This window comes from Malurus melanocephalus, unplaced genomic scaffold (genome assembly GCF_030028575.1).
Source record: "Malurus melanocephalus ecotype Western Australia unplaced genomic scaffold, MMel_1.1 scaffold_38, whole genome shotgun sequence".
NCBI classification, from domain to species: domain Eukaryota; kingdom Metazoa; phylum Chordata; class Aves; order Passeriformes; family Maluridae; genus Malurus; species Malurus melanocephalus.
The window spans coordinates 348,706-364,673 of NW_026623270.1; the positions used below are offsets into that span (position 1 = coordinate 348,706).

The 15,968-nt window shown below is 39.3% G+C and overlaps 1 protein-coding gene across 6 annotated transcripts in view; it reads left to right on the forward strand.

Moving 5' to 3' along the window:
* L3MBTL3 (L3MBTL histone methyl-lysine binding protein 3) overlaps positions 1–15,968 on the forward strand; it is a 76,909-nt gene that overhangs the window by 20,124 nt on the left and 40,817 nt on the right. For all 6 annotated transcript variants that reach the window (XM_057364355.1, XM_057364359.1, XM_057364358.1 and 3 more), the window contains exons 3-9: positions 2,597–2,708; positions 4,866–5,025; positions 6,020–6,158; positions 7,460–7,544; positions 9,719–9,810; positions 12,355–12,459; positions 13,831–13,966. In XM_057364355.1, the coding sequence (XP_057220338.1) occupies positions 2,597–2,708; positions 4,866–5,025; positions 6,020–6,158; positions 7,460–7,544; positions 9,719–9,810; positions 12,355–12,459; positions 13,831–13,966 (829 nt within the window). The remainder of the gene's footprint in view (positions 1–2,596; positions 2,709–4,865; positions 5,026–6,019; positions 6,159–7,459; positions 7,545–9,718; positions 9,811–12,354; positions 12,460–13,830; positions 13,967–15,968) is intronic.

The following is a 15,968-nucleotide window of genomic DNA, read 5'->3' on the forward strand; positions in this document are numbered from 1 at the left end:
GAAGAGACTTASAGATGCGTTGAATTTTTTTCACAGGCATGTAAAGCACCCTTAATCTGGATCCTTTGTTGTCATGCTTCCAGCAGTGGACACTAGTTGGCATGATACTCTGGYAGCTCTTATCTTTGTGCAGCGTGCTGCTTTGTGCATGTATTTACACTGCTTTTAAGCAATTAACCTTTGTCACAAGTTGTCCTTGCTTTTTCCTCTCCCCAGGTAAAACCAGAGTATGGTTCCGCAGGTCTGAGGCATTGTTCTGGTTAGCCACAAAGAACTTGGTGTATATGTTTGTGCCAACGCTGTTGTGGGGGAAATAGGGAGTGAGAGCAGACATGAATTCAAGTTTGCATCCAAATAGGGGCCAGAGGCCTCTGACACTGGTGAAGGGGAGGCTGAAGACAAAACCAGGCGTTACAATGGTCAGTGAGGCAGTGCCCAGTCGGACTGTTGTGCCCTCCCCACTGCTAAGGCAAGGCATGTTGTTACTCCCTGTCACTGAGACAATCTTAGCGTGGTGCCCTGATTCTTGAAGAGCTTTTCCTTTTTGTTAACAGCCTCCAGGGAAAGGGTGGCTGGGAGCAGCCTTCCCTCCAGTCACTGTCTGCCCTTGTTTGGTGCCTATCAGTCAGCCCTCCGGAGCCAGGAGAGTCTGTCACTGCTTTACCTGGGGTGATGCCCTTGGGTACTGCGGGAGGCCACGGTGAAGCAGGAATGTGCGTGCAGTGTCAGGGCTGGACACTGATCGAATCACACAGAAATATCCCAGGTATTTAGGCACCCCAGGACTGTTCATAAATACCTTTGGTGTGAGTATGTTCCAGCTGATCCCTTATGAGGGTGTGGGAGAGTGTTTCCCAGTGCCCTCAGTACCCTCGCTGTGCCCAGCCGGCTGTGGGCTCAGCACCCTGCAGGTGTCTTGGCCCGTGTTCACAGCCTGCCTGCTGTGACACAGCTCTTGCARGGCTGGAGCTCTTGAAAGCAAGGAAGATTTTCCCTCTGGCATMCACCTGTTGCAGAGGCAGCAAAGCACCAATAGCAAAAACGAGCTTAACTAAAATTGGAACAAGACTGAGTGTGTCAGTCAGCTGTARGGCTCTTGTGAATAGTAACGCTGCTGCCTTTCTTTGGTTGGAACAGCATGAATGTCTCTCCACAAACTGAAGTATCAGCACGTGCTGTTTACTGCATTTGGTTGCCTTTCAAAGTTGAACTCRYGGTATTTCAGTCCAGATGGATTYATCAACAGTTTGTCCATGCTTTCATATCTCTTGTGAGCATATCTGATCACAAGTAAAAATCTTAGTTCCAGACATCATATGATTGTGTGAGGGCCTCTTCTTCCTTTCCCTCCCCTCAGCTTATTATTTCTTAGCTGTTCACATTCCTTAGGACCTGCTGGCTCTTTGCAAATGRTAAGGCTGGCAGGACTGTTTAGTGAAAGCACACTGCTGTGGTATGTGTATGGGTGTCACCTCTGCTTGCAGCCAGAATGGCACATTTTCTGTGCTGTACCTTAGCAGGGTCCAAAGGGAGTGGGAGTGGGAGTGATGTGTTCAGCAGCTTCTGGTGGCACAGAGAGGGCCAGTGTAATGTCAGGCACTTATTCCCTTTGTCATTTTCCCAAGGTAAATGTGGCCTGACCAGAGAAACAGAAATAGACTTCTTTCTACTGCCATGAAGGATTATTCTGTCTGGTGGATATTGGGGAGCTTTGGAAGACCCTCTCAGATGTAATTTTTCATGTTGAAAGCTTTTGGTGAGGGCACCACACTGATAAAGACCTGTTCTCTGTGGCAAAGGCCAGAGAGAGCACCCCTTTGCTGTTCAGAGCAGATGATCAGTGACAAAACACTGTCTTGAGCTGAGCCCATGCAACCAGCTGGGCCTGCAAACCACATAGGGACTGGGAAGCAGAAGTTGTTTTCATGTGGTGGTGCTGTAATCGCTGTGGCATTGGGAAGAAACTTTTCTTCTGGCAGCAGGACTGCTCTAACTCCCCGTGCTGCAGTGCAAGCACAGCATGTGGGGCATTGTTGAGCCTTGCGTCTGGCTGACAGTAATATCACATCCAGCGTGTAATTAAACACCTCATAAACTGCCTTGAGATGTTTGTTTATGTGCACTTTGTAGTGGAGAAGTACTGTGTTTTCAGAGGATGCTGAAAATTCTGTGAAGCATTTGGTGTRTGATGTTCGTTCAAGTCCCTTGTCCTCAGAAAGAATACTCGGTGTCTGGAGTGCGTTATTTTGCTGGCAATGAAAAACATATGGTTAGGGGATGTTGCCATGAATTTCTGTTCCTGATTTTTTTTTTTTTTTTATTATTTGTGTTTGTAAGTTAGATACTGATCTGTATGTGGAGGCATCTGCATTGGTATCTGTTGCAAATTAATATTTATAGATATCAAAATGAATTCACATTTGGCTTGATAGCAACAAGAAAGGCTTGTTTTGAATTCCATGGGGATAAGCAGAAACACATAGGAAATAGGCAATGTGGTGAGGACACCATGTAAAAACGATATTGAATAGAAGATACTCCAAGAGACTTCTGGTTATTTTTTACTATGCTCTGTGCCATTTGCTTTGTCTTGCAGTTTAGAGTCAATGAATTYGGGGCCCTGGAAGTGATTACAGATGAAACTGAGATGGAAAGTGTTAAAAAGGCAACTGCTACCACAACCTGGATGGTTCCAACWGCTCAAGAAGGTCAGTTAAGAGGCAGCAAACATTTTGTGTGGCAGACTGCAGTTTCTTTAATGTATCATCTTTCCTTAAAGCTTCGCTCCAAAATAAAAAAAAAAACAAAMCAGCATACTTTTCTTTAATGGGCACAGTTCATCTCTGATGAAGTAACCTGTTTCTTGGAATGTAAATAACTATGAAAATGAATTTATTTTAAGTTAAAAGGGAATAATTCCACTGTTAAACATCTGAAGTTCAATTACAGCCACATTTTTTCCATACAGTAATTGTCTCTGAATTTAGAATTGGTATTTTCCCCTTATTTAATTTGGAAAATAGTAGCTTTCTTTAAATTACTGAGAAKTTTTTAGAGGTCATTTTTGTTGAGTTGGTTCTCCAGACTGCCCACAGACTTTACTGACTGTCTAGAGTTCATTTGTGCACTGCAAAGTGCCTTGGTATGRTCAGCTCAGCTGCCACCACTGATGTCAGTGTTAGATGAGCAGTGGGTACCCTCATAGATTCTTTGCTCCTGCCAACTGTGCTTTTGTGCAGTACTAAAATCAGTGTGTGGAAACAGTTTATGTTTGTCTTCAGTGGCAATATTCTAAGAGTTGTAGTATCTGTCTAGCGGATAAGGTGTTTCTTGGATTTAGGATACTGAAGTAAGAAACACCTGTTTTGTTTAAGGAAGGTTGGKTTATGTGGTCGTAAATTACTGCAATGCTTTTTACACTGACTCCAGTAATTGTGGAGTAGCATGAAAGAGAGGATCACAACTGGTTTTGCGATTATTTACAACTACCTAGTTTTTCCCTTGTTGATGTTACATGTTATCAACTTGCTTTTAAAATATGCATTGTGAAATACTTTGAAAAGCAGTCTTCACAATTTTTGTTTAATAACCATCCAGTTGGAGCTTTCCTTTGCTGCTTCCTCACCATTAGATCATAATTGAACATTCACACGGGTTGGGAAGTAGTTTGGGCCCTCCCCCGCCGAGGTCTGAAGCTCCAGACCACAGCAAGTGTGTGTAGCAAGGCAGTGATGGTTAATTCAGATTTCAAATCTGTGACGAGAGTAGCAGCATTGTGATAGTGTAATACACAGCAGGTTCTCTGCTTAGCCTGAGAAATCACAGTTAGCGACATTTAAAGCATGCAACTGCATCCCCTACAGTCTGAGAAACCTAAACAAAAATGTGTGTTTCTACTGAATTAAACTGTATTTATGGACATATAAATATATCCAGTAAGCATTCTGCTACTATTTACACTGTCCTTGATTAATTTAGTGCTTCCTAAAAGTAAAAACACTGCAAAGATTTTCMATTGTGAGAGGAAATAGCTGTCTTGATCCACTTATGATGCTGGTATGTAAATATAACACACATTATATATTCTTCTAGGGGAGATAGCCTGCATGCAAGAGTTCATTTCACTCTGATTTCAAAGACAGTACAGYGCTTAAGCAAAATAAATAGTTTGTGACTTGAAATTTGCCTTTAGGGAGGTGCATAGACAACAACCTGCTTTAGAGGTTGGAGTACTTGACAGTGCTTCATACTTGTGAGGRCAAGAAACTGCATTCTCTCCTAGATATAGTCTCTCCTAGGCTATGTGTTTCATGTGGAGAAATTGCCGTTTAGGATTAGTGATAACTTAGTATTTGAAGATTGCTTTGTTACTGGTTTAGTGATTTTACACTTCTGGTGGACCTCAGGGAGGCTGAGCAATAGCTGTTGCTGCTAGAGGCTGCAGATTGCAGTCAGTGATTTGCTTCCAGAAATAATTTCACCTAATGAAAGATAACTGCCCCCAACCCTTTTTTCCCAAATATAGGTATAGGCATATCAGCAGGAGATGAGGTCATGGATTCTGAGCAGTRATGGCTCTGTGGGCAGTCAGTGTGGTGCCTGTTAAAAAATTCAGTCCTTCCACGAGTAGCCACATCGAGCAGTGACAGAATCATAGAATCAGTGAGTCCCTCTCTCCTGCTGCAATATGAAAACCCAACTTGCTTGTCAGTAATATGGACCTCATACAAACACTAGCTCCTAGTTCTTCATTCCTACAAGAGTGGTGTGGCTGATGTTTTTCTATTTGCTTGGCAAGGTCTGCTGAGGATGGTTGGAAATGTATCACTTCTACCTGAGTGAAGTTAACTTTTGTCATTGTGCAGCCTTTTCAGAAAAGACAGGGATCCCCACAAGGTTGAAGGAAACTGCGAAAGTGGATGGACTTGTTTTCTGTGAAAACTGTTACCGCTATGGTACCATAGAAGAATTTGTTCCTGAAGGGAAATTTTGCAGCCAGAAATGTGCCCAGCAAGTAAAAAACAAGTAGGTGCTACAGTAAAGCATAGAAGCAAAGAATTTGGCATAAATGCAGCATGAGAAAGAAGTGGTGGGATAAAATGTTCATGGTGGGACAAAGGGAGGTATTAAGCAGATAAGTTTCGGTGTCACCATTGGTTTATAACGTTCTTTCACTGTATTTTGTGTAAATGCCTTAACAACATTTGGTTTTGTCTAACACTGACATTGAAGGCAGTCTTTTTTACTCAGAGTGTGCTGTGTTCTGCTGTCAGATGCAAGCAGTAAAACAGTCTATGGGATGCATGAATCAGTGTCAGACTCCCACCCTGTTTCATAGTCTTTGGAATTAAGATAATCAGTAATGAGATGGTTGGGGTGGTAAGTTAATTATAATTAAGTGCAAGAGCTGTTTTATAGATGACAGTGAGTGAAAACATGAGCATACTGCAGTTTCTCAGTTCTTTCTTTTCAGCTAGTGCATTTCTTCTCACAAAAGCATGTTTGTGTTACTATGTCCATTCTGTATTGCATATTGCTAGATTATGGCAGTTATTTAACATTCATGCTTTTGTACGTTTTCCTTCATTTTAAGCTAATTGCTTCAAAGTTTTCTGTTCTGATTTCTTGTTCAGCAATTTGAAAAGTCACATAACAGCTTTCTCCAATTGGAGTTGTCAGACTTAACAATTACCTTTGCCTTCCTCTCTCTAAACTGCCCTGCAGTCCTAAACATTTCACAGTTTGCTTCTCTGGGAGACTTGATGGTACATGGAAAAAGACACACTGTTTAAAACATGTAGAACTTGTTCAGCATAAGCTGACAGCTTTCCTTTTGCAGTTGCTATTGTGTGTCTTTCAGATTAATTCTTTTGACAGACTTAATTTTCAGTAGTATTTCTAAGAAYATATTTGGGATAATACTGTGAGACTCACACATTTACTTGTGTTTTTTTTCCTTGTTTTATGAATATGAGAAGTGAAATAATACTGGATTTGCATTGTCTCACTCTCGTGATAGAGAACCAAAGGAGGAAAATCCCAGCATGGAATGTAACGGGGAAGATGATTCTAAAGGCATTCGGAAAAGAAAAGCCAAATTACCTCTCAAAGAAGAGTCCCGGGATAATGGGGACAAGAAGGAGAATCCCGATGAAATTGTTAGTATGCATCATAAACCCATTCCTGCAAGTGTTTTGATGGGAGTTTTGCCTTGTATTGCAATGTCAGTAGCTACATCAGTCCACAAAGAGAAGTGACTTCATCATTCTGTCAGAGCCACAATAAGTAGTTGGTTCGTTTGCCAATTTAATTATGCCTCAGCAGTAAATTGTAATTATTGACAATGCACTGATAAAAGCTGKTTTTTTAGCTCTTTTCCCTTCTGTTTAAGAGCAGAACAAAAGGAATTTAAATGAAAAATTATRCTAACCTAGACTTGCCATGTCTTCAGCATAGAAAAACATGAGTACRTATTTCCCAACACCTGTTACTTTGTCATTCTGCACATAAATAAATAACTACAGAGCAATAATTTATTTGCAAAGAAAGCTACACTACAGTTAAGAAGAGAATACTTTGTATTTTTGTAGTGTAATTTGCCTTTGAAAATCGTAGCCAAAAATTTGATTTCCTCTTGTGTTGCAGTGCAATGTGCTTTGGGACACCTTTTGGTTTTTTTTTCCTTTTGGATTTATTCTTAATTTTAGAGAAAGCTTAACAGAGTACTCTCCCATAATGTTTGTTTTCCTGTAATATTTGTTTTCTTCCCAACAGCTGTGACACTACTGGGGGGAGCACAGTTTTCAGGGAGAAGGATAGGGTTCTGCARCCACCAAATTGTCAAAATGCTGAAGACACTGGAGCTGTCAGGAGGAAATTTGCTCCTATAGTATAGTAGTAGTATATAGTAGTATTTCAGGCAAAAGTCAGGGGACACCTTTGTCTCCATGCATCTGCCTTTCCAGATGAGTACTTTGCTCAGGTGCTCACAAAACTGGTAATRCACAAACAGTGAAATAAATAAAAAGGATCAGTGCCATTTTGTATTTAATAAGGGAACTGTTCATGTGAAAAAAGAAGACTAAAACTGTGATAGGTTTTCCTTTAAATTATTTTGGAAGCATGAACATAGTGTTCATGATACTGTTATTTATCAGTGTGTCAGCAAGGCCTGCTGAAGGCTTCATGATCTGTCCCTGGGTCAGGCAAGGCTGGCTGGCTGAGTGCCAGGTGGTGAGAGTCCTTCTGCCTGTCATTTTCTCTGTGTTTGCTGTGATTTGTCACTGATGGCTCACTTTGCTCCTGTTAAGACATCTGCACGTTTATTTGAGGGAGGAGAGAGCTGGATCAATAACCTCTTAAATGAAGTCACAGTTTAACCTTCGGCGGTATCTCCAGTTTGATCATACTAGTTTTCTAAGCTAATGAGGCTACTGTACTTTTTTTTTTTCTAATTTAGGAGGACAAACCTGAAGGAAGGATCTTGAGAGTCTCACAGAGAGCCAGGAGAAAAAGAAAAGGGGAAATAACAGTTTTGAAACAAAGTAAGTTAGATTATGAAACAAAAATCTCAACCATCAATTCTTTAGGTAATATCCGTATCTTATTGTGAATTGCCAGCATGGTTTCACAGAATTTGTATTCCCTATTGAATTTTTTTCAATACTGTAAAAAGACAGTGCCAGTGTTTTTTATAGCAATTAAATTACAAGGCATCTTTTTCAGTGAGTGTAAAAGCAACTAATGTACATTCTAGGTTTTTTTCCTTTTCATCCCTCTAAATAGTGCCAGTATTAGAAGGAATCAGCCCCATTGAGTTCCCAGATGTTGAAAGACATGTATCAAGCAGAAGTGAAAGTTTACTTTTGTTTCCTTGGGGATCAATTTTGCATCTTCATTATGTGCTGGAAATAGGCACATTTATGGAACTGTTTAGGAATAATTGCTATAATCAATCCAAAGGGACATATAGTGCATCAAGCAACATAATAAAACATATTTTAAATGTGTGCTGTTCTTTCAAGCTATTTGTATGATAGATAGTTTTAGGRAGAATTGGAGAATCAGCTGCTATTATACCTCAGTGGTGCACCAACCACAGACCTACATTTTGCCCTCCAGAGTGCTTCCTATGGTAGATAGGGAGACATTAACAGCATTTTCCAGGCCACTAATCAACATACAGCTCCAATTAGGTCTGGTGTGCACAGGCAGATGAGCTACCAGCTGAAGATGCAACAAAAAAAAGTTATGAAAGATTCCTCTCCCAAGATAGAATCACTCCTGAAATGTTTCTGCAGTTGCTTCTAAGGCTGAAGAGATACRAAGTGTGTGAGACACAAGCACAAATCACCGCTGCCCACTGACAGAATGATTGCAAAAATTTCTTCTGTTGGGGTTTTTTTTCTATTTTTATTTGGGAAAGCATCAGTATAGAAGTATAAACTGATCTTTTATAAAAGACCACTCTGTATTCAGTGCCAGGCACAAAACTGTATTGTGCTGAGCAACTGATTTCTTAAATATAATAGATAAAAACTGGGTACATCCCAAATAAAATGAACGTGCTCTAACAGTGTTAAGCGATTGCTGTCATTGTGAAATTTCTTTTGGTTACATTATCAGCCTTCTTCAGGAGAGTTCGGCATTGCTATTGTTGTGGTTCATGTTTTAATCATAAAAATGCTTAGCCAGACTGTTACTTAAGGGATTTACTTCTCCTGTGAGTAGCCCACAGTCTGGATCAAGCCAGAATCGTGTTGTGGACTGTGATGAATCCTTCTGCCAGTGTGAGCTTATGGTCTGAAATGCTAAGCTGCCTGTGCAGAAGGAGGCATTTTGGGGGAGATCAKCAGTGCAGACAGAGTAGAAGTATATGAAAGTCAATTTGTATGTGGCCTTCTGTTCACACAGAACTGTGTTCTTCTTTTCTTGAAGTTGCTGGCTATTGCTAGTGCATGTAGTGCCTTATTTTCAAGGCGTGTGTGACTGTAGGCAATATTAAGGTGGACTGTGGGCAATTTGCAATTGCTGTGCAAGTGTGTGTGAGTGTTCATGCTGTATGAGCAATCCTGAAACTGGAGGTTTCTGTCATATGCTAATGGCATGCTGGGGAAAAAAAAGAACTGCTGACAGGTCTGATGGCTTGGAGAAAATACTGTTAAATCACTGGCTTTTTACCCAAAACCATCAAACCACAAAGTGGTGGAGTAGGTGAGAAGCATTCTTAGTACTGTTAAAGAACAGGGTATTTCAACTGTGATTTAAAAAAACCTGTTAGCAGAGGTATCCATTTGAAAATGCTTTCCACTAAAAGAAGTACATGGGGGGAAAAGAAACCCCTTAAAATACTGAGCTATTTTGTGGTTTGAACTCATCCTTTTACACATTTGCAAGTTGTGTATGTATTGATTCTTAGGGGCAATAATGAGAAATGGGTTGGAGCAAGACTTTGTAAGTTGTTGTTGTCACCTGAAGGAGCTTTTTATTGTTGCTAATCAAGGTTTGAACTGCTGGAAATGTTTCTGGACATTCTGGTGCCTTTAAACTTACAGAGCTTCTCCTTTTTTGAAATAAGTTCTGAGCAACACCATGAGTGCATTTAATAAACTGTAGATTTGAGATAAGGATATTATAGACTTCAAAATGTTCTGGGTTTTTTTTTTCTTGAGACAATAACAGTTACAGAATTATTTCACTGTTTTATGCTTCTTTATAGCTGTACCCTSTAAAGGAAGGCAAGCATGGTGTTGGGCATCCTATCTGGAGGAAGAAAGGGCGATTGCAGTGCCTACTAAGCTTTTTAAAGAGGTATGACCTTCACAGATTGAAGTCAATCAACCACCTAAGATCATGGAATTTCTAGGAAATCAATTTTTAAAAATAATTTGAAGATTTTATGCTTTTCTGGGGAAAAACCTGCATGGTGAAAATAACGCTGTGTCCATCAGCAATTATAGAAGTAGTTATATTTCTTTGTGTTTTTTTAGAGAATTCTGTTGTTGTAGATGAATGCTGGCAAATCGAACTGCAGAAAGCAAAAATCTGCAAGTTCTAGCTGTTCCTTTTAATATCTGAAACTAAAAATTCGATACATACTCACACTTTTTCATACCATATAATTTTCTTTAAATATGTTTAGAAAAGTGGTACAAAGGTCATCTTTTGTCTTGTTGMTTGGATTGTATTACCTTGTCTTTTCTTCAGCTTCTGCTGACATTATATTTTGTTGCTGCATCAGATACTACTTTGTCTTATTCTCCTTTTGCCTGTCATCTGATTGGGTGTCACATCATCATGTCCTGCTTGTCCTTTGCCTGCTAGGGTAGTCTTTGTTGTTTCAGTGCTTTTAYTAATGCCACCTCTCTTGCTTGGAATCCAAATCCACAAGGTTTCCATGCTTAYATCTTCTCTTGCAAAGCCTGGTGCAACATGAACATGTCTCACCTGCGGTCCTTACCTGTGTTACATCGTACCATAGTGTAACCATGTGTTACTTTTTTTTGATAATTCTGTTCTGACTTGTAGTCTGTTTCTTGCATCCATTTCTTGCTGTATGCTTCATACTTCASCTGTTAAATCTTTTTGTGTGGGAATTAGCTTTTCAGCTTACACATGCRTGTGATGCTGACCTTTAATTGCTGCTTTTAGATGCTGTAGAGTTAGAAAAGTGACGAACTAGGAGTGAGGTGTGCAGAATGCATTGATTGTAAGTGAAAGAACAACAGTTTTCTGACTGCCTTTAGTTGTATCCCCCTGTGCTATATACTGGTTCAAAAATGAACAAGAAAATGATCTGGATAAGGAGTGTCCTATGGGAAGATAGATTTTCAGAGCATTGCTCTGCTTGTTTGAAGGTCCATGAAATGCTGTCACAGCACACAAGCAGATAAAGACTTTGCAGGGTGCTGCACATGGTGGTAAAGTCTGGAGTTACGTGATCTTTCCTGTCTTTTTCTCTGCATTGTGCCTTTCTCATTCAGTGCATCTTAATTYGGTATTTTCTTTCAAAGTCTTTAGCCCCCGGGTAATGCTTTATTTAGTGTGTAGTATTTAAAGTGTGTAGCTAAAGGACAATTCYTAATGACACTCAGAATTGTCCAAGTAATATTTCTCCATTTTACAGATGAACAAGCAAGCTACATAAACAGATAGGTTAAAAAAAAAACCCCAATGAAACATCACTACCAATTATAAATCCCTGAATTAGTTTGTATTTTGAGAATGACTTTTTTTCTTTTGGTTTTACCAGTTCAGAAGCAGTCCTTTTCACTGTATTGTTTCATACCCCTAATTAGGAATGGTCAGGATGATGGAGAGTCYTTGTCGTTTCCTGGTTCTTAGAGTAATTTCTAAGCTGTGTCTCACAARGTTTGCCTTCCTTCCAAGTAGGTGATGCCACCTCCCTTGGCACCCTTCTCCTCCCATTGGCTGCAGCATTACTGCATTTGACTCAGGAGCATGTGTAGCTTTTAGACAGAAACAAAGGAAAAAGGAACATTTAAGATGCTTTTCCTGGGATTTTTTTTTTCTGTAACCCTTTGGGGCATGAAAACTGTCTGGCTGTGAATTTGCTAACCTGTGGAAAATTGTCTTCAGTTTTGGTCACTTATTTTTCAGATATTCCCTCAAATTTAACCTTAATGTCTGCTACCTTCCTTCTTTAATGGAGGGATGCAGATGCCTTCTGGTTGAAAACATCCATCCTGCTTAGCTTTGTTTTCACTTTCTGTTTTTTGGAAGATGTTCTTCAGGGTTCATTGTAATGTGATGTAAGGGTAGTCATGTTCCTGTGATTTGGAAWTTTTCCTGGAAGAGCATGTAGTCTGGACTCAACATATAAAGGACATCGAATAGGCAATCTCTATGTACAAACAGTGTTCATTATTTCTGCCTTTCAGTTCATCTTTCATGGCCTGAGATGTGGAACTGAAAAGGCAAAATAGAGAGTCATTGTTGTGATTATGTAGGAATGATGTTGACCAGGAAGGTGTCAGTGTCACTGTACAGGCTGAAAAATAAATAATTAAATTRCAAAGATGTTTTATTGACAATTAATGAAAAAAGTTGAAGACAAATCRTGTCATCTTATTTCCCTTGACTCTTTTGCTAATTCTTCCTAGTTTTCTTACATATTCTCAATTTTTAAGTCATTCTAGTTTTCCAAACTAACATAAATGTCTCTTTTCCTCTTGATGTTTCTAAAAATGTAAAACTTAATTTAAAGTGATTTATTAGTTTTTTTCAGTAACATGAATAATAAATAATCATTTTCTGTTCCTTGTAAAGATACTGTGTGTTATACAGGTTCTGGTATACTTTCAGAAGTGTTGAAACTGTTCTTTTCCATTGCAGTATCAGTCTTTTCCATACAACAAGAATGGGTTCAAGGTGGGGATGAAGCTGGAGGGYGTGGATCCTGAGCACCAGTCGATCTATTGTGTTCTCACTGTGGCTGAGGTAAGGAGAGGCTGCGAACAGCCATGGTGGGGGGTTATAGCAGAGACTGAAATGAAACAGCAGCACCTGAAAACCCTCACTCTTACCTAACAGGCAGACAGAAACCATACATAGGAACATGGCTTTTAAATTAAYAATGCTGTTTATTTCTGCCTGATAAACGTGTAAAGAGTATATCTAGGCCCAATGCAGCAGTGACTATTTACATATATTTAACATACACAGCTGTAGAAAACACTATTAGACTAGTTGGATTATGTGTGGTTTTATCTGTAATCCCATAGTTAGTGTTTAAAAGAAAACTATACATGGAAAAGTAACGTAAGTATGACAACTGATATATAGCAGTTTTATAGAAGTTTGATATTATTTGCAGTTGTTCCGTTCACTGATACAAATACCTAAAAGTGTCTCATGTTGCRGTTGTGCTACAACTTTTTCAGGCTTGTGGCCACAGGAATTGCCTTTATTGGCATCCTGTGCAAGTTAACATAAAATAGAAACTCAGTTTTTCTTTTTGCTGTGGTCCATGAAATAGTTTTTCTGATTAACAACTTCTTGTCTTTCAAYAGAGAATGTGTTTCTCAGGTGTATTTTGTATATCTTTTAAACACACCCTATTTTTAGTTTTGGTATAATTTTAATGAGTTTTTGGATTTCATTTGTGAATTACAATGGGGAAACTGGAAGTTATGTCASAGTACAAATTAAATAWAMAATWGGGTGACCTTGATGTYGATATTTTCACTGATGACTGCAGTAAATTCATGGCTTTTGGCACTCAGGAGGATGTGGAGAACCTTTGTACAGAGAGAGTATTGTGTCCTGGTTTTCTCTTCCTCTCAGTGGTTGGCTTATTACTTCCTGAAATAATGAAGTTCTGGGGAATACCTCCACTGACTTCTCATCTTTAGTTAAAAAGTTTTCAGTATCTCTCTGGAGAGCCTTTTGAGCATACTTATTGTTCAGTGCTCCCTTGCATATCAGTTAATCAGGATAGCTTGAGAACCTCATTATTTGCRCTTTGTCCTGCATTGTATCAGATGTATTCATGCTCTTCTGTTGGGCTTATGTTTTACTCTGATGCTGGGTTGAACCATTTTTGAGTTTTTGAACACTRCTGGCATATCCAGCTTTTAGTTAATTCTTTTGACCAGAAGAGGAGGCACTCWGACTGAGAATAGCTTTGCCTTTTAATTCTTTCCTTTTTATCCAATTAATTTATTCATGGAGTGTTGGATTGAGCAGAAGTAAAAAGCTGACTGAAAGCACAGAGTTATTGTACATAATATTGAATGGAAGTGGTTATGTGTAGGGCAAACATCTTAAAMCASYGTTGTGACAATGTGTGCTGTCAATTCTTGCTTTTAGGTTTGTGGCTACAGAATAMGACTCCATTTTGATGGATACCCTGATTGTTACGATTTCTGGGTGAATGCAGATTCTTCAGACATTCATCCTGTTGGATGGTGTGAAAAAACAGGTCACAAGCTTCATCCACCTAAAGGTATTGTTTAGTTTAAATCTGTGTGTTTTACATAGTTCTGATACTGAGACTACCTGTGTGATGCTGTAATTTTTCTTTGGCAGAAATGTTTTAGTTCATTTAGTCAAGAGTATTTGAAAGTGGCAAATTAAACACTATGTCTTGCCTAAAATTTCAAGTTTGAAAGCACACCCCTTTTATTCAGTGGAAATTCAGAGAAACCAAGAAAACAAAATTGACTGTAAAGTCATTGATAAGTCATTAGGAAAGAAAACTGAGCAGCAAACCTAGACCCCAAATAAATGCCTATTGCAAGGAAAATGGCAGCATACTGGGGATGTAWGTGCTTAAACTGAGGTCTCACAGGCAGCTTAGAATCCTTCAGTAGAAGGTCTTTGGACATATTTGCTACTGCATGACCATTACCATATATATGTTGGTACAGACTAATAAAACTTTCTCTTTCCACAAAGAGTATGTTTGAAACAGGGACGAAAAGAGGAATGAACATATCAATAGGGAGAAAAAAAAAGTGAGATCGCAAGCCCGAAAGTGTAATTTGTACATGGATTATGTAAATGGTATACAGACTTTTGAAATGTGTCTAATTTGCTTGCATAATTAATTTAAATTCACATTGTATAACTCTTATTTTGGCAATTGGAGGTCATCTGCCCTGAATTGTACTATAAAAAACAGATAAATGTGGTCCCTTTGGAATGTGGAAGGAGTATGTGGGGATGAAGGTGACAAGTCCTGAAGTCAGGCAAATGAGATAGAAATAAATGAAGTAAATGTGTTGTTTTGGCATACACAATGAGAGTAGTGAAAAATGTGAATTAGAAAGGCTGGAAAATGAGGATTGCACTGAGTCAAGGGGATGTGTTTGCAGAAAACTAAAAAACTGTGGRTGTAAGGGCTCAGGTGTGGAAAGTGAGAGTAAAGCCTCTGTAAGTGTAGGGGCAGGGGCCCTGCAGGGCAGTGWGTGGAGAGGATGGCATTTCTTTGGGTGAGCCGTGGAGAAGCATGAGCTGCTCTTCTGAGTACTCTGCAAGCTCCACTCTGGCTGCAGGGCATGAGTGCTCTGTGCTGCCACTTTCCTTGGGAAACAGTGCTCCATAGCTAGCTGTGTGGAAATAGCAATTTCTTGAACATAAATAAGAATTTCTTAGAAGGTTGACCTTCACTGATTTAATAACTTCTATGTAGCAGTTACAGTGTTCCTGATGTTATTACAGTGTTCCTGGTAAGTTTTGCTGGGCTTCCAGCCCGCGTAGGGGAGAGGAGCAACCCTGGATTCAATCTGGGTTTCACAGAAAGAAAAAAGRTGCTGTTTCAGGACACTATTCATTTTGTGTAGAAGAGGTCACTTTTTTAATCTCACACAGGCAGAATCTGCACAAGAGAGTGGAGGTGCATGTGTATGTATGCGTGGAAAAATGCCATTGACTGTTCTATATCTGCAGTGAATAAATCAAATTGACCTTTCGTCTTGTTTTGAGAGATGAGTTAGGAGGTAAATATCTCCMTTTCTCACTTGGTGACAGGAGGATCTACACTGCCCAGTAATTTTTGCAGTCTACTAAAGCCAATTCTTTTTCCATGGACTTTGTCCTAGTCCCAGTACCTGATTCCATCACCCATGCAGTAGGTGGGAGTTTTGTGTTGTTGGCTGTGAGCTTGGACTTAGGTTTGAATACTCTCCAGAATTACAAAATTGTGGGAAATGAAAAGYCTCAATACCATATTTAAAAATGGTTTCAAATGGTCTACAGCTATAGTATATCAAGTCAAGAAGAAACTGGAGTATGAAAAAAAGTATCATAATTTGGATGAGTAGGTTAATTTATGTTGATTAATATTTAAAATGAAAAGTGAGAAAGCCCTATGCAGAGAAGGTGGTGATAAAGGGTTTTAAACTTGCGGTTCCTGGGATAATATGAGAATCTCGGGTTAAACAAAGCAGTTGTCTCTGGCATAGTTGAGTAATACTTCAAATAGTTAAGAGGTGACACATTTCAGT